General features: G+C 37.5%; 2 protein-coding genes across 3 annotated transcripts; one reads left to right on the top strand and one right to left on the bottom strand.

Annotated features, from left to right (window-relative positions):
* The first annotated feature begins 135 nt into the window (after positions 1–135).
* Positions 136–2,830, top strand: LOC114397667 (calcium uniporter protein 6, mitochondrial-like). 2 transcript variants are annotated; one of them, XM_028359826.1, is made up of 3 exons: positions 136–316; positions 425–1,018; positions 2,156–2,830. In XM_028359826.1, the coding sequence occupies exons 2-3, from the start codon at positions 491–493 to the stop codon at positions 2,639–2,641; spliced, it is 1,014 nt and encodes a 337-aa protein (XP_028215627.1). In that variant the 5' UTR covers positions 136–316; positions 425–490; the 3' UTR covers positions 2,642–2,830. The 2 variants fall into 2 exon arrangements, with proteins under 2 accessions (XP_028215627.1, XP_028215626.1); XM_028359825.1 differs by having other exon boundaries at positions 136–1,018.
* Positions 2,831–3,317: 487 nt separating this feature from the next.
* Positions 3,318–20,439, bottom strand: LOC114396797 (probable ATP-dependent DNA helicase RecQ). The gene is made up of 19 exons (XM_028358967.1): positions 20,308–20,439; positions 19,996–20,108; positions 19,811–19,886; positions 19,562–19,704; positions 19,171–19,341; positions 17,428–17,635; positions 16,772–16,857; positions 16,380–16,611; positions 16,135–16,258; positions 15,673–15,809; positions 14,445–14,553; positions 13,622–13,664; positions 13,016–13,178; positions 6,443–6,513; positions 6,253–6,346; positions 5,012–5,239; positions 4,703–4,912; positions 3,734–4,129; positions 3,318–3,627 (listed from the first exon to the last, which is right to left on the bottom strand). The coding sequence occupies exons 1-19, from the start codon at positions 20,338–20,340 to the stop codon at positions 3,502–3,504; spliced, it is 2,763 nt and encodes a 920-aa protein (XP_028214768.1). The 5' UTR covers positions 20,341–20,439; the 3' UTR covers positions 3,318–3,501.
* Positions 20,440–22,182: the final 1,743 nt, after the last annotated feature.

Consider the following 22,182-nt stretch of genomic DNA (forward strand, 5'->3'; position numbering starts at 1 on the left):
TGAATGGTCACACACATTCGACACTGAAGTCCAACAAGTAACAACCGAGTACACGGTGCGTAGGTGTCGATCCTAGTTCCCGGACCCACACAACACAAGTCTCAACAGTCAACAATCCTACCCTAACACTTATCGCCGTTTAAAACCTTTACCTACCGTTGTTGGTAACAACGTGGATTCACATCAAAAGTAACGGAGTGCTTGCGGGGCAGTAACTCCGTTAGCCTCCACCTTCTCCTTCCTATGCTCTTTCTCTAACCTTCTCGGCTTATAGTTTCTCTCTCTTTCTCCTCATTTTCTCTCTCTTCATTTTAAGGTAAATGTTTTTGTGACGAAACTATTCCAAAGTGTTTCCCATTCCTTTTGCGGAAGTTGCTACTTTTGAGCATCATTTTCAGTGACCAATATGTTTTGAATGTTTCAGATGAGAGGGAAGACGATGGTGTTTATCTCATAAAAGTTTCAATTTTTATTTTCTGGGTTTTGGAAAATGTGGGGTAGGTGGTGGTGGTGTGCTGGTGGCGGTTTTCTGAGGCAAAGGGTATCTTCAATTGGTAGTGTTACTTCAATTGGTAGTTTTAGCCATGGTTATGGAGAAAAGCTTCACCCTTTGGACCCTCCTTTGTTGGGTTTGAGGGGTGTTGTTGAAGTGATGTGTGGTGGAAGAAGAGGTGGTGGTGGAGGGGCACCTTTATCTGTTGTGTTGAACCAAATCAAGAGGGGTGTATCAACTTCCACTGGGGATGGTGATGTCAGCAATGGCAATAATGGAACAACAGAAGATTCTATATCATTCTCTGAAGCCAAGAAGCTTATGAGATTGGTGAATGTGGAGTCACTCAAGATGAAGCTTGGTATGGAAGGGAAGGAAGTTATTTGCTATTCTGAGCTTCTTGAGGCCTGTGAAAGTATGGGGATTGCGAGGAGTCCTGAGGAGGCTGCAGCATTTGCCAGGGTTCTTGATGAGGCTGGGGTTGTTCTCCTCTTTCGGGACAAAGTTTATTTGCATCCTGATAAGGTGAGGTTTTATGTTTGAATTGTTTATGTTTATGCTGGCATAATAAGAACATAGTTTGCTTGTGGGTCTCACTAAAAGTATGACCAGATCTAAGTATATTACAGTATGCAAGAGATGTCAATTATTGCCTCTTTTCCTGCTTTTTAGTGTGTGGGGGTCCTCCCTGACCCATGTGTTACACATCTCATTTCACACAGGGAAATGTTATATGGTAGGATTGTATATGGATTTGTTGAGAAAAGGTAGGGATGGGTTGTGACTTGTGTTGCATCGCCCTTTTGAGTTTTAGTCCTGTAGCCTGTAGGTGAGTCTTGGGTTGTTGCTTGCTAGTCTTCATTTTATCCTGCGTATATACACTTTAGCACACTTCATGTTCGACCTGAAATAATTTCATAAATAATCTTTTTGGATTGTGAACATTAACATCACTGTAATTTTATTTTTCTTATTGCCTGGAAGTTTGTTAGCTATTATATATTACCACATACGTTTTGCCTCTATGGAGACCTTATAATGGATTCTGCAAATACAAGTGTACAATATTTTAGTTTAGTCCTTATGTACTAGTTGTGCAAAAGGTTTCAAGACACAGTTATATCAAAGTTTGTGCTTCTCTTGCCCTTCACTAAAAATTCCAAAGAATATTGAGGCTGAAGCATGTGCTAATGAGACATATTTCGGAGCAGTGTTCATGAAAACTTCCAATGTCGTTTAGTATAGTTAATTAGTTATATTTCAAGTGCACTGTTTGACATGGATTATCATGCCCCAACCTGTTTTGATGCGGGACTATTCTTTTTGTTTGAACTGGTTACTATGATTCAAACTAAAACCACAGCAGAACTTAGTTATTCAATTCTCTATGGTGTGTTTGGTATCCTACCATCTATATGCGAGGTATCTGCCTTGTCTGTACAAACAGTTTGCTGAGTCTTAGCAGTTTGTTTGTTTGGATAAATCTTATTGGCTTAACCAACATTTTGTTGCTAATACGAACCTCTTCAGGAAACAGTTTTGAAAAAGACATGCATTCTAGAGTTAGAGAAAGTAATACGCAATACAATTGTCTGTTTTAGTGATCTAAATTTCTAAATTTGCTGATTCCATTTCTGTTGTTGGCAATGTTCTGTGCTTTAGGTAGTGGATCTGGTTCGAAGAGCCGTTCCACTGGCACTGACTGCTGATAACGATCCTATGAGGGAGGAGTTGAAGAAACTGCAGGACAAGAAAGAGGAAATTGATGTGTTAGCACATAAGCAGGTGCGGCGCATCCTCTGGTCTGGACTGGGATTTGGTGTAATCACTGTTGGCTTCTTCTTCCGGCTAACATTCTGGGAATTTTCATGGGATGTAATGGAACCTATTGCATTTTTTACCACAACCACTGGGTTGGTCATAGGCTATGCCTATTTCTTATTCACTTCAAGAGACCCTACTTACCAAGACTTCATGAAGAGGCTCTTTCTTTCAAGGCAGAGGAAGCTTTTTAAGAGGCAAAATTTTGACATTGAGAGATTCAAGGAGCTCCAGTGCAAGTGCAAGACACCTTTACATGCTAGTACCGTTTTAAAAAATCGCATAGGGGTGGAACTGGATCTTGAAGATGCTTTACATAGAGATTAACATTTTCAAGTGGATTTACAATTTTTTCTTTTAAATATGTTAATAGTTAACCTTGTTCCCCTTGTTTTAGTGTTACTGGGGAGAAGATTAAACTAACTATAGTTTTGGCTTCTTGGATACACAAGTTTGCTTCATTTTCTTAACAATGCATGAAGATTATGTTCTATTCCATTTGTTGATTGCACGTTATTATTCTGAGTCATGCGTAAGGGTCCCTGGTCAATCTAGTCCAGGAAGTTTTGGTTACATCTTTCATAGTTGCACTTTTTGTAAATTGGAAGAGCAAGTGGGTTAGAAACTAGAATGTATGATTACCAAGTTGAAAATTCGTTGTAAAAGGATATACTTGGACAAGCCACATGAATAAGTTTTTGAGTGAAATTTATTACGACTTTTATAAGTATTTTAAACTTGAATAAGTTTTTGAGTGAAATCCATTAGATTTTTTTTCAATTTGTTTCAATGTTTGATGATAAAATTCGTATAATGTAGGTTCTCATAATAAACGTTTATTAAATAAACATTTAAAAATTATGATTCAATTATACTTTTTTGCATCTTTACGAATTAATGTAAATGATACAAAACATTTCTATTACATTTATGTTAATTATTAGATAGAATTTTGAAGACTTATTTGAACAATTGAAAAAATATTAGAACTAAACGCAAATAATTAAAACAAGAGGGGATCAAAGTTACATATAGGATAAAATATAAAAACGAAACACGTAATTAAGCAAAAAAGTATTTACCCTGTTTCGCAATGACTTGTGTACAAATTTTCAAAATAAAAAGCCATGGAAACAAACTGCTTTTTACAAGCCTAATCCATAAAAAATCCTGATGCATCAACTTTTTTACAGAATCTTATACGTGCCACCTTTACTATATATTGAAAAGTCAGACTGAAGGCAATTTAGCAGTTCAACCACGGAATCTTTACTGGATCCATTGAAGTGTTCCAAAACATCGCTCAATGTAGCCTGAAACCAATAAACAACACATTTTCTTATAATTATAATCACAAAGCAACGCGGGCTCACACATATATACACACACATATATCAGAAAGCTTAAGTCTCCACTAACCCCTTCATCAAGGTTCTTCAACCACTCTACAACAGAACTCTCTGTAGCCTTCAATTTAGTTGAATTTACTTCCTTTGTTTCACTGACTTTTTGTCGTTTGTTTGTGAATTCCCCCTCACAGACTAATGGAAGCTTCTGTACCTCCGAACCATTGACAGGTAGAATAGGCACCTCATCAATTTCTAGGTCCCATTTTTCCAGAGAACTTTTGGCAGAGATGCCGTCTTCACAGTATCTTTCCACGTGGCATGTTTCTAAAGTAGGATCTGACAAATTTGAAGCATTGTGTGCAGGTTCGTCATCTTTCCCAGTCTGGTTACTTCCAGATTGAATTGCTTCTAAGGATATTCCACAGTTTCGCATTGTCAAATAAGTCTTGATGTGCTGATAACTTATCTACACCATAAAAAATTATTCAATCTCAAGCGCATGGAAGTGATAAGCAACTCACCAGCCAGAAGTTACATAGGATACTTAAGCTCCACTTTTTTAGGTTAACGACTAAAGCTCCATTTGTTTCGTAAAAAATTACCTTCTAATGTTGTCAGGGTTTTGGGACATTCCCATTTCAGTGGTTAATGAGTAATATTTACAAATTACAACATAGCAAGAGCTTGACGTTACAGAAAAAAATAGCAGCTCAATGGTAAATTTGAAACCTGGCCACTCAACTCTAGCCATTAATTGCAAATTCTTTCTACACTTCCTTACCTGTTGCTGACCTTGTCAATTGACTGTTATCTACTCTGATTGATCAATGGATAACCATATAATTAAGAGACAATGATCTCAAAAACCAAAGAACCAGATATGTACAAGTTAGCATCATTTTGAAGAAATAAATACATGTAATAAATCTAAAATCATAAAGTTGTAGCCAAGGAAGATAGACTTGGAATATATTGGGCCATATATTTGCATCATTACCAAGATGTACTCAAATCATGAAGGTAGGAAATTCGAACTCACCTCTTCTGGCAATTCATTTTTTATAGGTTTCAGCTTATCTGTAGATCCAACTTTTGAAATAGCACCCTGAATTTCTGATATGATCCCTTGTGTCAGTCCTATCATCTCGCTAAATCTAGCCCAATCAAAAGGTAATCCTTCTTGAGCAGCTTCCAGCAGATATTCAGCAACACTTTGTTCTTTTATAGGAGCCGATCTACCTGGAAAGTTCTGAGATTACAGAGATAAGAGTCAGTAGAGAAAGAAGTTATACAGTGAAACATGTGAAGCATAGATCTTTATTAGTAACAACAGACTCGTATGACATACAGCAATCTCATGAATAGAACAACCATCTTCATGCCACTTTTTCCAAGCTTCAAACTTTGCCGGTGTCAACTTGTTGGATTTGTTGGTTACTAGAGATACTTTCCTTACTTCATTAGTTTGCAAACTTGCTGTTGCGACTCTTGCTTCCCCATCCAATGATAGGTTTAATACTTGTGACAGTTTCTGAATAACTTGAAGAAAATCATCTCCATATTCTGTTACTAGGTGCTGTACAAAGTTGTTTGAAGTTAGTATTTCAAATGACAGAAAGTTAGGGAAAAAACGGCTTCAGTTATCTAAAGACATGTTTACAGGCCAAACATATTTGACAAAGCCGCATGGTATGAGATGTGATTAGTGATCATTGGAATGTAAACTATTGTCAAGAGACTGCCTATTCAGAGGTTTAACTCATGTTCACACAGTATGCTACAATAATTTCTTCCCCATTTATGTAATCTAGAGAGGCATTTCATAATATTGCAATAAACCTTCACAATTGGCGATTTCTTCATGCATGTAATTGCTGCTAAGAATTTTAGTATTTAGCACCTACAGGATTTTGGTGCAGGGATAAAAACTTTTATTTGAGAAAAACAATAATGGAAACAGAGAGTTAGGGGCAGTTATGACTTTGTTACTTTAATCAATTGGTGTTCTATCAAACAATTTATACAAACAATGCAAAACTAGCAATGGTCCAAGACACTCACAGGACTCTTACAAAAGTTAATTATGATTAATCGCAGCAAATACCATACATCAGACATCTGAAATGGATTAGAAAACAAATTATAATTTGTGGTTCAGAAAATAAGTCAAACCCTGAATCAGATAGTATGCTAAATAAGTTCATCTCTTAAGTAGAATAGATCTGGCTTTTATTAGAAATAATAAAAGATATTAAAATGCATCGGGGAAGGGAAGTTTGCCAAATTATAGATTTAGTTGTTGAAAACTAGAAAGCAAATAAGTTAAGGAATACATCAGGATTAAAAATTGAGTAAATCAATAACATTCAGGAAAAAAAAAGGAAGACGTGAATCATGAAATAAATCAAATAATAAAATAAAATCGACATTAGGAAATTAATAAATAATTTATGTTTACTAAATCCATTTTGATGAGTTTCACAGTTTATCAAATTAAACTCTACTTCCATTCAACTGGTTCCTGGTTATTCTTCTTGAACAGTAGGGAAAGTTCAGTTTGCAGATATCTTCAAAACATCAAAATAGTACCTGATTCACACCATCAATATTTGCTAGTCTTGCTTTTGTAGATGGTCTTGTCAATGCAATTTTCTTGATCGTTTGATCACCACATATAGCATATCTACAAATAAAGTATAATAGCTTTATGAAGAAATTAAGGATCAAAGAAACTTAAAAGAATTGATAGCCTTCAAACTGTTAAAAAATAAAATCATACGGAGCTGTTCCAACACTTCTTGCAAGCTTTAATCTTTCTTCCAAAAGCATTTGGTAGAGCTGTCCCTCAGCCTGAGTAGAGAAGTACAACACCAATTCAAAATTAACAGATACAAAATGTAATTAGAAAACTACATGACTAATGTTTTTTTTTTTTGCCCGGCAAAAGTATATATTTGTATTAATTGAGTACCAGAGGTACAAAGTTTACAATTAAGGGTGCCAAACACAAGGTTCCGATATCAGACTTGAAGTAGTCTAGATAGGAACCAGTGCTTGGAAATCTATATAACAGATTTTGTGCAATTACTGTAATGTGTAATCCTCCTCTAACAAATAAAACCTAATCTGAGATTGCTCGACCAATGGTTATAACTTGACCCGAAGTCCTTCTCGAAGTTACGCAGCCAAGTCCAAAGTAGGAAGGCTGCGTCGTCCATGATTTTGATGGCGTTGAATGTATCGTTGGAAAAAAGTATCCTATTCCTCTGCTGCCATATAGACCATGTCAAAGCTAGCCACCAACACTTCCACCTGTTGACCCTTACACCCTCAACCGATCCATATATATGATGGAGGAAATGATGCTTTGGGGTTTGCGGGAAAGGGCCCACAGTGTTCACCCAAGACATCGATTCCCACCATAATGGACTAATTTTGCTGCAATGAAAAAACAAGCGGCCAGTGTCCTCCTCCAAGCTGTTACAAAACACGCATCTCTTATCATTTATTTCCACTTGGCGTTTGTGGAGGTTTATTCTTGTGGGTAGTCGATCTCTGAGTAACCTCCAAGCAAACACTAATACTTTACTAGGTGCCTTTACCTTCCACAATTCTTCAAAAGCTGTATCCTCTGTCCCTTCACATAAAGCCTCCCTCATCATGTTGTAAGCACTTCTTACAGAATAATGGCCACTAGGATCTGCCGCCCAGACCCACTCATCACATCTTTGTGGATGTATTTGCTTACTTTCCACGTCATTTAAAAATGAGACAGCCATGCCTATCTCATTATCAAACAACGGTCTCCTTCATATGAACTCCCACTCCCACCCTGAATCCTTGCGAACCCCCATCTGCTGAATAGTGTGATTTTGCTGCCTGGAAATGAGGTACAACCTAGGAAATTTTGCTGATAATGCTCCATCACCACCTATCCATTCATCCTCCCAAAACTTAATACTACCACCACATCCAACCCTCCACACTGTGCTCCTCGTTAATGCTTCCCCATGATCCGGATGATGAAGGACCATTTTTAAATCTTTCCACCAAACAGATTCGTTGTTGACTCTAGGTGCCTCATTCAAACTCCTCCAATCTTCATATTTGGACTCTAACACTCTAGCCCATAGTGCTCCTTGCTACTGGAATAGATTCCACTTCCATTTTGCAAGCAACGCAAGATTGAAAGTGTTTATATCCTTGATCCCCAACCCCTCTTTTTCTTTTGGGAGGCACACTGTATCCCATTTGACCCAGGCTAAGGCTATCTTGTTGTGATCCGCAGCTCCTCCCCATAAGAATTTTCTCTGTAAGCGAACCAGCTTGTCCATCACCTTTTTAGGAACCCTGAAAAATGAAAAGAAATATATAGGAATGGATGTTAAGACAGACTTTATGAGAGTCACTCTCCCCCCAAAAGAGATGTGTCTTTGCTTCCATCTCGCTAATTTTTTCTCACACTTATTGAGTAGAGGATTCCACATCTGACTCCTTCTTGGATTTGCACCAATAGGAATGCCTAGGTAGATAAAAGGAAAGGACAACAGGCTACAATTGAGATAATTTGCTGCTTCAAGTTTCCACTGCTCAGGCATGCCAAATGCACCAAAACTGCTTTTTGCGAAATTGATTTTGAGTCCCGAGACAAGTTCAAAAGCCCTCAAGATTGCTTTAATTGCTTTTATGTTTATCATGGAAGTCTCCTCAAAGAATATTGTGTCATCTGCGTATTGAAGGATACTGATGTCCACATTATTTGAACCCACTTTGAATCCCCTATAAAGGTTTCTCCCCACAGCTGCTTTTAATAGCCCATTTAAAGCTTCAGCCACAATATTGAATAGAAGGGGTCCCCTTGCCTTAGACCTCTTTGCGGGATGAACTCCTGCAAGGGACTACCATTCACCAATACTGAGATAGAGGCAGATTTTAAGCATCCCTCAATCCAACTGATCCATTTGGACCCAAAACCCATCCTTCTCAGCATATAAAGCATAAAATCCCATGACACCGAGTCATAAGTCTTCTCATAATCAACTTTAAAAACAATGCATGACTTCTGACCTTTCCTCGCTTCATCAACCACCTCATTTGCTATTACCATACTGTGTAACAAATGCCTTCCTTCAAGGAAAGCGGATTGTCTTTCGTCGATGATGAAAGGCATGACCTTCTTCAGGCGGTTGGCCAGTAGCTTTGCCACTATCTTGTAAATACATCCTATCAATGAAATAGACCAGTAATCGTTCAGAGTTTATGGCTCCGACACCTTAGGGAGGAGGGCTAAAAATGATGCGTTGCAACCCCTTGGGAAACTTGCATTGCCATAAAATTCATCCAAGAATCGAAGGATATCGGGTTTGATTATTTGCCATAATCTTTTGATGAATTTGAAGTTAAGGTCATCTGGACCTGGACTTTTCTCACTCCCACATTCCCACACAGCCCTCTTCACCTCCGCTTCGCTGAAACACTCCAATAACATATCATTTTGATGGGTTTCTATAGACTGAAAAAATATACCGTCCAGCCGTGGTCTGGTTTGTTCTGGTTCTTGAAACTGCCTCAAGAAGAATGACCTTACTTCCTCTTTGACCCTTGCCGGCTCTTCAATCCAAGATCCATCAACCAACACTCCTTTCAAACAATTATTTCTGCGTTTGGCATTCATCATCAAATGGAAATATCTTGTATTGCAATCACCTTCTCTAATCCATCTGGACCTTGCCTTCTACCTTAATAAAAACTCATATGATTGAGCCGCTCTCTATAGTTCTTCCTGAAGTTGCTTCCTGGTCAGCACTTCATGAGGAGTTAGGTGTCTGTCAGTTGTATCAATCTCCAACTTGTTCAGCTCCTCCTCAACTTTCTTGAATTTCTTAAAAGTGTTACCGAACTGTTCCTTATTCCACACCTTCAACCTTTGTTTCAATCTTTTAATTTTCTCTTTCAACACATACCCTCCCCAACCACTTTGTTGAGTAGAACTCCATGACTCTTCAACAACTTTCTTGAATGAATTGTTCGAGAGCCAACAATCTAGGATCCTAAATGGTTTGGGACCCAAATCAACAAATTTAGATCTAAGCAAAATTGGACAATGATCAGAGAAATTTCTATTCAATGTGTGTTGGGTGCTTCCAGGCCATTTGACTAGCCATTCTGGAGACACCAAGAATCTGTCCAACTTGCTCCTAGCGGTGCCATTCGGTCTGAACCATGTGAACTGTCTACCCACCCATGGCACTTCCTCAACCTCCAACTCTTCGATCCATTCGTTGAACTCATTGATGTTGTTTTCTCCCCACCCCCTATGACAGACGCCCACTCTTTCTGATGCCATTTTGATGTTATTAAAGTTGCCCAGGATACACCATAGCCCCCCTTGGTTTTGATTTTTCAACTGTTTAACATTTTCCCACAAAACTCTTTTATTCTGGATATCACATGGTGAATAGACGTTGATGATATGAATCGATTGTGTCTCCTGATGCCACTTCCCTACCATCATTATGAAAACTTGTCCAATAACCTTCCTTTCTAGCTTAAATCTGTTTTCACTCCACAGGCATAGAATTCCGCCTGCTGAATTTGATGCTGCTTGTGCTTCCCAACTGACTTCAGAATCCCCCCATAGTGCTTGACACATGGATTTGTCTATAGCCTCCTTTTTTGTCTCTTGTATGCATATCATGTCTATACGCTGTTTGTTGACCAATCTTCTGATTGCTGGCCACTTGATCCCCCTCCCTAACCCTCGGACATTGTATGTTATTATATTCATTGTGAACCCCTCCTGCTTCCCAATCTTTGCACCTCTTGTTGATCTCTGTTCTCCATGTCCATTATTTTACCTGCGAGGTCCCTTTGCGAAGACCCGTTAGTGACCGCCAATGATTTTACCATCTCCCCCATGTCTATTGCCTCTTGCTTCTTAGAGTGAATAAATTCTGCCTCTTCATGCTGGAATTGTGCAGGTCTATCCTCCATGTTGGCTGTTTTTGCATATTGTGTCGGCCCACATTTGATTACGTCATCATCCGTTGGCTGAGATATAATTAGGGTGATTAATTCTGTATCCAGTGCTGCAGCTAAATCTGGTTCATGTACAAGGCCCGAAGTGAATTTCTTTTTGGAGCTCCTTTTCTGCGAGTAAACTTGCAATTTGCTTGCTGGTGGGCTAAAAATCTGTTGTGCAAGTGTAACATGAGGGGTGTGGATAGAAAGGCCCAAAGCACCTTCTAATACCCCCTTATGAGCACGTGACACATTAAAATTTGAAAAGTGGCTCCCCATGGTCTCGTTCTGCGCTTCCCCTTCAAACTTTCCTCTTTCGCACTCTAACTCCTCCGCTGTGTCAGGGATTAGGTTCCCAATCGTGTCTGAGACACCATTTCCGTGAAGACTACGCTGTAGGTCAACGTGGATGTCGCTGAAACATGCGGGATAGGTAGCCACGGTGTCCAATGGACAACTACCAGTGGACCGTGACTGTCCATTAGCCGTTGGGCTCATTGCACAGTGGACAATTGCTTTTCCCTTTTGCCTATTGTTTACCCTTTGCCCGTTGGATAAAGTCACTCCATCGGGATTCTGGGTTCCCGATGGGGGGGCGATTGCCTCGGTTGTCGTCGCAGAGAGCTTGATTGGTGCGTTGGCCGTCATAGCGTCACCGGAAACATGCGCATGCATGTGACACTTCATCCCCGCCGGCGACGCGGAGATGCCTGGACACTGCGCCTTGGCGTTTACCTTCGCCGCCGTGAACTCCGCCTCATCTCCATTTGACCACGTGCTTCTGTTGACCCCCGTTGGCGTTCCGACGTCGCTGTCTTCAGATTCTACTTCTTCAGAAGAGCCATACATGCTCCCCTTCCGACAATGGCACATGTCTGGGTTGCTGCCACTCTCTTCTACAATGTGCACTTTATAAACCTCTCCTTGGATGTGCACGTTAATTGTGTGTTGTATGAACGGCTGCCACGGGGTTTTAATGAGAACCCACACCCTATCCATCCTCCGGACCAGCTCGACGGCATCATCCACATCCACCATGTCGCCAATGGCGGCCACTACCTTTCGAATTTGGTGCGTATCGCATGCCGTTAGTGGTAAACCCCAGCAGTTGACCCATGTCAATCTGTATCCTATGCGCAGCTTGGGACTCCATTTTTGCAGGGAATGGAATGGAGTGGCCCCTCCCTCTTTTTCTTCCTCCATCATTTGCTTTGCTCCTTCGTCGCTGAGGCCAAGTAACAATACCATATCTGCACCCATATACTTCAGCGATACGTCGGCGCTGATATCCCAATATAAGTCATCTTCGACCCTGTCAAACATCGCCAAAATTTTCAATCTGCCCACCCACGCCTCATTTGCCCGCTTCGCCACCGATTCCGAGATGTCTAGGTACACTGATGACCATGATCCGCCGCTACTGCCGCTGACATTGCTAACGATTCTCCTTGAACCTGCACTTCTGTTAGTCCTCGCTACCACCTCCGCGTACGACCCATGGTGCATAGTCGAGTTTGGGTATGCAGGCCAAGGTGCTACCTTTTCCTTCTGCACATCATTGGCCACTTTTTTAGCTTCTGAGTTTGTCTTTGCGACCTTGTTCCTCCCGAATTTTGGGGTATTTACATGCATCTTGAGCCCTCCAAAGATGATATTGTCTAGTTTCCACTCCAGATTCTGCGCATTCTCCACACCTTCGAATCTCACGAACCCGTACCTCCTGCCATGCTTGTTCCTATTCTTAGAAATGAAGATCTCCCTTACAACACCGAACAATTTGAAATGATGCCATGGGTCTTTCTCCGACGCGTCATCAGGGAATCAAGTGAAGTAAAACGATGTTATGTTTTTCCGATTCCTCCAATTAACTCTATTGTAGCTTTGTCCTTGCCCGCACCTTTTTCCGGCATATTTCCGATGAGGATCCTCTCTCACCTTCTCACTGTCTCCCTCTTTGTTTTGATTCCTATACCTTACTCTCACCCACCCATTGTCACTCTCTCTCTCACTGTCACGGTCTCTCGCACTCTCTCTCTCTCTCTCATCTCTTTACTACACCACAAATTGCTTTTATCTACAACATTTGCACCACAAATCCAACATTTGCACACATTATCTTCACTACATGACTAATGTATTTTACAAACAAAACAAATTGAAAACAATAAGATTGCTGTTTATCTTATTTTTAACCGTTTTTGGATCAATGACTAATTTATCTCACATCAACAAAATAATTATCAACCACCTATTCAAGAAGCATCATTGATGATTAGAAGCAAAGAAAGAGAGAAAAGATCTTGAATAAAGATAAGACCACTTAATTACCAACCTCTGAAAAACCTTCTGATTCTGAAGTGGATAAAGTTTTGAATGCTTCTTGTGTGTTTCCATTATCTTCTTCTCCAAGCATTTCAGCAGTCAATGTCAAAACCAAGGGAGGTTGATAATCTGGTCTAGAAGACGCCAAAAATTGCTCTCCTTTTGAACTGACACTGATTCATGAAATAACAAAGTTTACGTCTAATTATAGCTTCAGTTGTGAGACACTAAAGTATTAAGAAACTCAAGTTTATGAAAGTTTATAACAGAAGTAGGAGGCCTAATTAGAGAAGTCTGGCTCTGTTAATAGACTGGGTGATGAGGTGGATGAGTGAAACAGAAAATTAGTACTAGTTAGGGGGAGAATAAACAGGGATTTCAGGAGTTGGAAGAGGATAGGGAAATTTTTGGGAAGTTGTTAGAATCGTGTAGGAGGGGCATGATCCCTGTGATAATTCTCTGTAATTGTTTCCTTCTTGAGGACTCATTGTTCCAAGAAGATTTTCATGCAATAAATATTCTTTTCATTCTATCTTCTGGTAAGTGGTAACAGATTTGTAACATACATAGACTTCAAATAACTGCAGCACTCTACCAAATAACTTGAAGAATCTACCTAATAGTTCTGTATCTGTCACTAACAATCTCCTTCAAATAACCTGTAGAACAGTAGGAGTCAATTATAAACTGCATCAAGATATTTTCTTCTAATTGAAATATTGTATAAAATAAAAGACTATCATTTTTTTATGTAAATTGTGAAGTATGTCATATGTAAAATATACTGCAGCAAGAAATAAACTTACCAGATAAATAAACAAGAAATGCACAAACAATTGATTATGCTTGAAAACAAAAGAAAATACCAATTATTTTTCAAATGTTTTTTTTCTTTACTATAGATTTAGTTGATACTGCTACTAGGTCAAAAGCTCCGGTTGAAGCAAGAAGGGAGCCCACACACACTGTGGGTTGAATGAAAATGAAAGTAGGAAAGATTAAAACAAGGGATCTCTTGCCATTCTTCTATATCAAAAATTCACTCAGGTAATCAGACAGAAAAAGAGGTAGACTTTTCATCCATGGCCTCTCACCATTGTAACCTAGTGCATGCAATCCAATCATGCCCAAGACTCTGAAAATTACAACAAGGAACAACGAACAAGCCAACAAGGTATCAAAGGTAGTAGATTAACAGAAAGTGGCAAATGTGATTTGATTTTCTCAACCAATGAAATCATTTATACGGGCACACAATGTATAAAGTTAAAACTGCCTTCTAATAAGTCAAATTGCCCAGAAAGACAGGCACTCAACTCAGACAAAGCAACAGTAAATGCCATTGCTCTGCAGAATGCAAACCAACCCTGAAGCATTGGCAGAACTGTTTGACCATAAGTCATGACTCTAACTGGGTAAATTATTTCCACTAAAAATACCTTGAGAAATCAATTGATGTCCAAGTGCTTTCCACCAATTTGCTGGATAATTTTTCCCCAGTCCATGAAGTGGAAGCTTGTCAAACTGAACATCAAGAATTTTCTTGGCCTACAAGTTACAAGCAAATACAACTATCAGCAGTTGGAAGAACATAATAAAATTTAAAGGCAACAATAAAGGTTAAGGATGAACGAAAACCAACTGACACTTTTAATTTTAGATTATACCAATTAGAAGGTATTCTTAAAGCAGTGCAGTAACTAAAGGAAGCAAAAAAGAAGGTGCCAGATTGCTAGATTCAAAATCTGTTTGGGTACTCAAGGATTTGAATATGCTCATCAACCATGTCACATCCAAATCAGCATGCACTAAGGCTTCAATGATTGTCACTATGAATGAGAGGAAATGCAGAGTTTATAGTTTATTACATGCCACCTTGTGATTATGAACTAAGAGTGCTATTTGTGCAGTCAAATAACTGTAATCTTCAATTATATTTGAACACTTTTAGGACCATATTCTAAATTAAGTAATGTCTATTGTTAGTTTAAAGTATCTAAATTTAGCATATCTGAAATTAAACTTTCATCAGTGGATGGAAGACGAATAGGTGCTTTCTCTTTCCTTTCTTTGTACAACTGCAAAGTTTATGCTTGTCAATCATTCTGTCAGAATCATCACTTGAATACTCTTTCAATTATGCATTGTGCAGTGCAGACCTAGTTAACTTCCCAATTCCCATCCTAAGACCTATCATCACAAAAAAATCTCAAATTTTCTCCCATCAATCAGTTCTCCATTAAGGCTTCAAAATGACTTCTGAGCTTCATTATTAAAATTTTACACCCAACTTTGATCTCTTTGAAGAAGTTCAATTATTTTTCTAAAACACCTCTTGTTGTGGAACTAGATGAAAATGGATAGACAATTAGACATAAGCATACTTGAAAAGGACTAAAGAAAATAAACCACAATTATCAAGTAAGGCTGAAAAAGGTAAACATCCAACAGGAAAAAACCAACTTATTGTAAGCAACAAGTGACAGTAACCACTGAAAAATATATTTGTTGGTAGAAACACAAGGATAATCATAACAATAGATAAAAGGGGGAGTGCAAAATTATATAAAGAAAGAAACTAATGCTACCAAACAAGGACTCAAAAAGTGAATGAATTCCCTATAAATGAAACTAAAACATTTCCTAGTTATAATTTGAACAGCTTACTCGAGACCCGCGCAGGACATCAATGGGCATATTAAGGCCCCATATGCCCCTGCATGAATGAATGCAAGCCATTAGAAGGAATGCTTCCCTTGACATGTCACGCTCCTTCCTTGAGATTTTGCAATTATCACAGTTCCCTACAAAGCACATAAAAGAAACAGAAATTGGAGTAAGTAAATATGAAAAGGTTAGCTTCGGCAAGATTATTATTGGTTTAGTCAACTTGTTCAGTTAGTTGATATATTTAGTAAGTCCGTTAAAGAACCTAGATTTTACTTTATTTGTAACAAGCTTGGGTGCATATGACATACATGATCCACCTTGAGAGGGAGTATTAGGATTAAACACATACTACTTCCCTAATTCTATAAAGTCAATGAAATAACAATGGCAGGTTATTAAGCTTAAGCTCTAACTTTACAACTGGACAATTGTAGTGAAGCATCTAAGTGAAAGGCAAACCGCATCTATCAGCTGGGAATTTTTCCCCAAAGTATTCAAGCAAGAACTTTCTTCTGCAAGTTGTCAGCACACAATAGCGTTCAGCAGCAAGCAATGACTCCATAATAGCTTTTCTTTGTTTTTCCTGGTACATTGGAGACTCACATGTTACTAAGAGAACAGGGATAACTTGTCTCCAGAAAATATGCAAGAAGTCAGCAACTTCAATCAGCCAAACTTTTTCTGATAAATACAAATACACATACTGATTTCACATCTCCACAATAAAAGTCACCCTTGGCAAAGTCACTTCTTGTGTAGTATAGCCAACAAACAGAAGCTATACCATCTCTACCACATCGTCCACTTTCCTGGTAGTAGGACTCTAGACTCTTAGGGCAACCATAGTGAATCACTTGTCTAATGTTAGGTTTATCTATGCCCATGCCAAAGGCGATGGTGGCCACCATGACTTGCAGTTCATCTCTAACAAATAATCTGAATAAATTAACAAACAGTTTAGTTAGTTTTAGAAAGCATTGAAGCATCTTGAACATTACAGACAATGGGACAGGAGGAAGGGGAGGAGCCTGCCCCACCTTCACAATGATCAGAGGTGAATTTCATTTCACGTTCTAAAATAAGAAAGAATATTCACCTATGAGACTCCTCTCGAGCTTTTCCATTCATTTGGCCATGGTACATCCCTGCCTCAATGCCCGCTTCTGCAAATGACTTGAATATCTATTTAAAACAATATCAAGAAAAAATTAAAACAAAAGAAAAGTCTGCAGTCGATGCAGACAGACAGAATTTAGACAATGAAAAATGCAAACAAGAGTTCCAGTGGATAAAACAGAACAGATAGATCATCAGCTTTTGACAAAACATGATGACAAGAAACACATAAGTAATCATCTGAAGAGCAATTGAACAAGATGTAATGAAAGGTCAGGAACAAATTATACTCGGAGGATGTTAAATGCAACAACTATTTCTTTTTTGCCATATCTATGAAGGCACACTTAGTGTTAGCAGTTTTACAATTTTTTCCCTATTACATAATAGGTTGAAAGTTCTCATTTGTCTTGAATCATGAATAAATATCTCATACAGAACCATATATCATCACTTTAAATTATTGTGCCTAAAAACTAAAAAATCCTGATGAGTCCTCAAGCAATTTGTCCCTTCAGCATAGCTTACAAAATGTGCCATGGATCTCATCTCATGACTGTCTTCAATTATCCTTCAACATGAGAACAAGATAGAAAACTATTTTGGGATTCATTTGTAACATTTCTAGCACATTACCTGCTCTACATCTTTGATTGTTGTGCAATAAATTATAGTTGAACCACCATTAGTGACTTCTTTTGAAATTTCTCGCACAAGCTCATCAATGAAAGATTGTCCTCGGTTCAATAGTTTGACACCATAGAAAAGATTTGTGCGATCAAATGAACCAATTGTAACATAAGGATTATTCAGCTTCAGGGAACTGATGATGTCATATCGAACCCTGGCAATAAAGCACATAAATTAACATGACTGTATACATATCTCATTTAACTAAATAAAGTTAGAGTATACTATTAATTAAAAGAATCATGAAGTACAATGGTGTAACAAAAAGAAGCATTACATAAATACATTAAATAAATTTACAAAGCAGAAATGTCAATAAATTCTAATCTGTTCTTACAATGGTGTTCAACACAAGTTACAAAATCCTTTCCTCTTACTGAGAAGATGTTGTAAAATAGAAAGAAAGTGAAAGCAACTACCAGAGGTACACAGTATGGGAACTACTTCGGGAATTGTTGTACTAGTAAAGATTTAAATAAAATAAAAAATATCTTACAACAAGACCTTGAGCAGCCCCCTCCCCTATCCTCAAAACTGAGTTCATTAGAAACAAGTTAGGATTCTGTAGAGGTGGTTCAAGTAGTCCAGAACCTTGTAATTTATTTTTGCCACACAAAGAATCATTTTAAAACTTAAGTAACCTAATAGGCTTCTAATAGAACAGGATCAGAATTCAGAATGTAGAACGATATGAAATGTTTATTAACAGAAGTCCTCTACCTCTGGAAATCTATCATTGCATGACAGAATACCAGATCAGAGCAGAAGATGAAAATCAGTGCTGTATAACAGAACAACAACTCTCCAACCCCAATACATTCAAGTCCTGGCTCTCCTTCCCTCCCATGTTGCCCCTAATCAACTACTTGAATGGATTTCAATACTTCAAGGGATTAGTTTTTGGCTCCCTAACAGGGGTGCCCTGGGTTCACCCAAAAAAAAAATTATCCTTCGTTGTTCCGAATTCCATGATCACGTCTGTCTTGATTGTCTGCTAGACAATTATTTACAGGTAGTAAAATACTTGGATTTCAATCTCCTACTCTTCCCCCATTCCTTCTAATATAAATCTGTTTTGGTGTGCACCAACAGCTTCAATCTTTGTCCATCGCTCATAATCTCATTCATAAATGGGGCTTACAACAGAAGATATTATTCTAAACAGAACCATCACAAAATGTGGGAGACAAGAGTAGCTTTGTTGGTGGATGAAGAAATAATCGGAAACTTCAAGCAAGAATATGCATGAAAAAATGGGGGTCCTGTTTATCAGTTTAGGATTATTTGGTGACATAATAAAATACAAATAGAGTTTCTGGTCAGTATTCATAGGTTGAACTACCTTCATTTTGTAATTCTATCATTCTCCAGGCTGTTATTTGTGGAAAGGGAAAGGGACACTTGAGAGAGAAATGGAGAGATAGACAGGCAGATAGAATGCCAAAATGGACTGAAATTTGAATTCGATGCTAGCAAAGCATGTGATAAAGTTCATGTAAAAGTAAAAAACCATAATTATGACATTGACTTGCAACTAAAAACAAATTTGTCAATGAACAGTTGAAGAGCAAAATACATACAAGATAAAGGAGGCACAAAATGTGTATAAAATAAATCATTATAAATTACAGCAATGATATGCTTCACTAACAGCCAAAGCAAGACACTTACTTTTCGCAAGACACTTACTTTTCAGTAGCAGTTGCAGTTAGACCAACAAAAGGAACATCTAGCAAAACCTCACGTAGCTTGTCTAAATGCTTGTATTCAACCCTAAAATCATGTCCCCATTCCGATATGCAATGGGCTTCATCAACAGCAAAAAGACTAATTCCAGCCTTTAGTAAGTTGGACCAGAAACTACAAAAATATGATGAAAGTTAACAGCAGATCATAATTAGACAATACATAGTATGGACTAAGATTGGCAATCTAATCATATAACTGATAGAGTGCACTAATCATATAACTTCTAGAATAGTTCCATGACCCTTCAATTTATTAATAAGCTATAAAATATTACTATTGCCCTCAAAATAAGGTCATGATCTACCAGCTGAAGGTATGTCTAATCCATTACCTGCTAGGAACTGTGCATGCCTTCTCAGGAGTCATGAACAGAATGTCAAATTGACCGTGCTCAGCTTTAGAGTGCACAGTGAAATCCTTCTGAGTACTTCCAAGATATTCAGCTTTGATGCCCCGTTGTTTCAAAGCCATCACCTATTTTCTCATTTCTTCCATATTAGATAATCACTATACAGAAAGGGCATCGAGAGCATAGAAATGCAAAACAAGAAGACAAGTTTGGAAAAACTGATCAATTCACCTGGTCTTGCATCAAAGATATCAGAGGGCTCACAACTATCCCAGTCTTTTTAGCAACCAAAGGAGGTACCTGATAACTGTTTAAAAAAAAACACTTGGAACTCTCCAATTTAGGGAATTAACTTCAGAAAGAGGCAAAAAACAGATAGATTGAGTAAGAGAAGGGGGAAGATAATGTCTTTTTACCACAAGGACTTGCCACTACCAGTAGCCATGACTACCAAACAATCCCTTTTCTCAATAATTTTCTCAATAACTTCTCTCTGATAAGGCCGAAAATCCGAAAACCCAAAGTATTTCTGAAATAACAGTAACAAAACGTATCAGCATCAAACAATCATGGGTTTTTTCAATCCCACCAACGGAATTGAAAACTGGAACGTGGGTATTGAAGTTTTCTTACATCAAATAAAAGGAAACGAGGTCATTGTTCAACCAATCATCTTCATCATTTGTAAAAAGGAAAAAAACAAGAAGTTGAGAATGATTAGGGTTTACCTTGAGAACGGAGCACATGGTCTCCACGGACATGGTGGCGAGAGGAGGAAGAGAAGCGTAAGGTCCCAAAGTTTGAAGCCACTAAGGTACTGACATGGATAGTGGAGAGTACACTGATACTATACTCCCGCCAATTCAACCAGGAACACACACAGTTCTCAGTTCTGGGCCTTGGTATGGGCCCGAGCTTCACCTAGATTGGGCTTGACTTTATGTCTGGGCTATTGCTTCTTGCACTTTCTTTTTCCTTTCAGAATAAACAATCTCAAATGTAAAATTACATTCTGGAATATGCATTCCCTTTTTGGCTTCCAGCATGACCAATCAAAAAGGTAAAAAAAATAATCCAAAAAGAATGCAAGAAGCAACTTGGAAAGTGCAAGGAAGCAACAACCATCATTAAGATGAACTACTTAATTTGATGTCAACTTAACATTTAGTCCTTAAAAGAAAATGGAGTTTGCATCGATTTAGTAAGTTATAATTCTTATTTATGCCAATAATCCATGAATAAACTAATGAACTTTAAATTAATATTTTTGAGAAACAATTTGTATGGGAATTTTCTTTAGAACCAAAGTAATATAAAAAAAACATATTTCAAAACTCAAATTATATATTTACTCTTTTTCTTACTTGTATATTGAGGTTCGACAGGAAGAACGATTGAGAAAGAGATTAAAGTAAGCTCAAAGATATGAGGAAACAAAAAGAGAAAGATGTCTTTTGGCTAAGAGCAATGAAAAATAGCATGATAAAATAAGAGTTTTGACAATAATGGACAAAAATAGAATAGTATGTTAGAATTAATGTCTTATGTGAAAGACATGACTAATAAATAAATAACTAAAAATTAAAAATTAAATTATAATTGGGTTAAATAAGAAATTTTTTAAAAGGTAATGACTACTTGGTAATAGAAGTAGTGGTTATAAAACGAATTAATAAAAAGTCTCTTTCAACATAAATGAATTCTCTTCAACCTTTAGTCATTACAAACAAACAAAAATAATCAACCAAACGAAATCTTGTTTTTATCATCTTCTGCGGAATCAAAATATACCGGAAAAAAGTCTCAAGATGAAAAGAGATATCTGTTGTTTATCTATTATTTGTGATAATCATAAATTTTAATATTTTATTATTTTTCTATAATTGTTAATCTAGGAAATACTAAAAAGTTTAAGTTTATACTTGGGATCAAGACGAGTTATGAAATTTATAATTTTTTAATAATATTTTATTTTTTTTAATTATTATGCATGAAGCATGATTATAAAATTTAAGAATTTTTATTTTTTTTCATTACAAGTATTATATTTTATTATTGTTGAATTTTATTTTTTGAAACGAGCGATTTGCACGAGGAGGTGGCTTCGCTTCGAATTCGTGTCTTTTACTGCCATCAAGGATGACAATTAGGTTTCAACGTTTGAGGATAGACATTATAATAAAAGTATGGCAATTATGTTTCACCTTTTGGAGAAAGATTCCAGATTTGCTTTTTGTGATATCTAATTTGATTTGATGACAATGGTTGGTCAACGGCTGTTAACTCTTTTGGCTAGTGTTGGGCCTTTTTCACTTAATAAATATATCCGTGAATGTGAATAAGGCATTAATGTGAATACAAGCGGTTTTTTGTGAATGTAAATAAGATATTATTGAGAGACCTAACGTGAACGTGAACGTGAATGTTTAGGTGACTACAAAAGTTTTTTTTATTGGTTATTATATGAATAAATGGTATATATGTGTTCCGGAATCTTAATAAAATGACTAATTCGCTATAAATTATTAATAATAATAAATGTGTAAATCGTATATCTATTTGAAATTAAGTAGGTTTAAATTTGTTAGTCATCAAATTTATAA

This window comes from Glycine soja, chromosome 18, assembly GCF_004193775.1.
Source record: "Glycine soja cultivar W05 chromosome 18, ASM419377v2, whole genome shotgun sequence".
In the NCBI taxonomy this organism is placed as follows: domain Eukaryota; kingdom Viridiplantae; phylum Streptophyta; class Magnoliopsida; order Fabales; family Fabaceae; genus Glycine; species Glycine soja.

Bases quoted from the DNA above. Each gene is read 5' to 3' on its own strand.
- LOC114397667 (XM_028359825.1), top strand. From the start codon at position 491: ATGTGGGGTAGGTGGTGGTGGTGTGCTGGTGGCGGTTTTCTGAGGCAA. The intron at 1,019-2,155 runs GTGAGGTTTTAT...TCTGTGCTTTAG, and splicing joins TTTATTTGCATCCTGATAAG to GTAGTGGATCTGGTTCGAAG.
- LOC114396797 (XM_028358967.1), bottom strand. From the start codon at position 20,340: ATGTCCGTGGAGACCATGTGCTCCGTTCTCAAG. The intron at 16,858-17,427 runs GTAATGTGCTAG...TGTTTTAAATAG, and splicing joins CAATCAAAGATGTAGAGCAG to ATATTCAAGTCATTTGCAGA. The intron at 16,259-16,379 runs GTATGTGTATTT...CCAATGTACCAG, and splicing joins ATTGTGGAGATGTGAAATCA to GAAAAACAAAGAAAAGCTAT.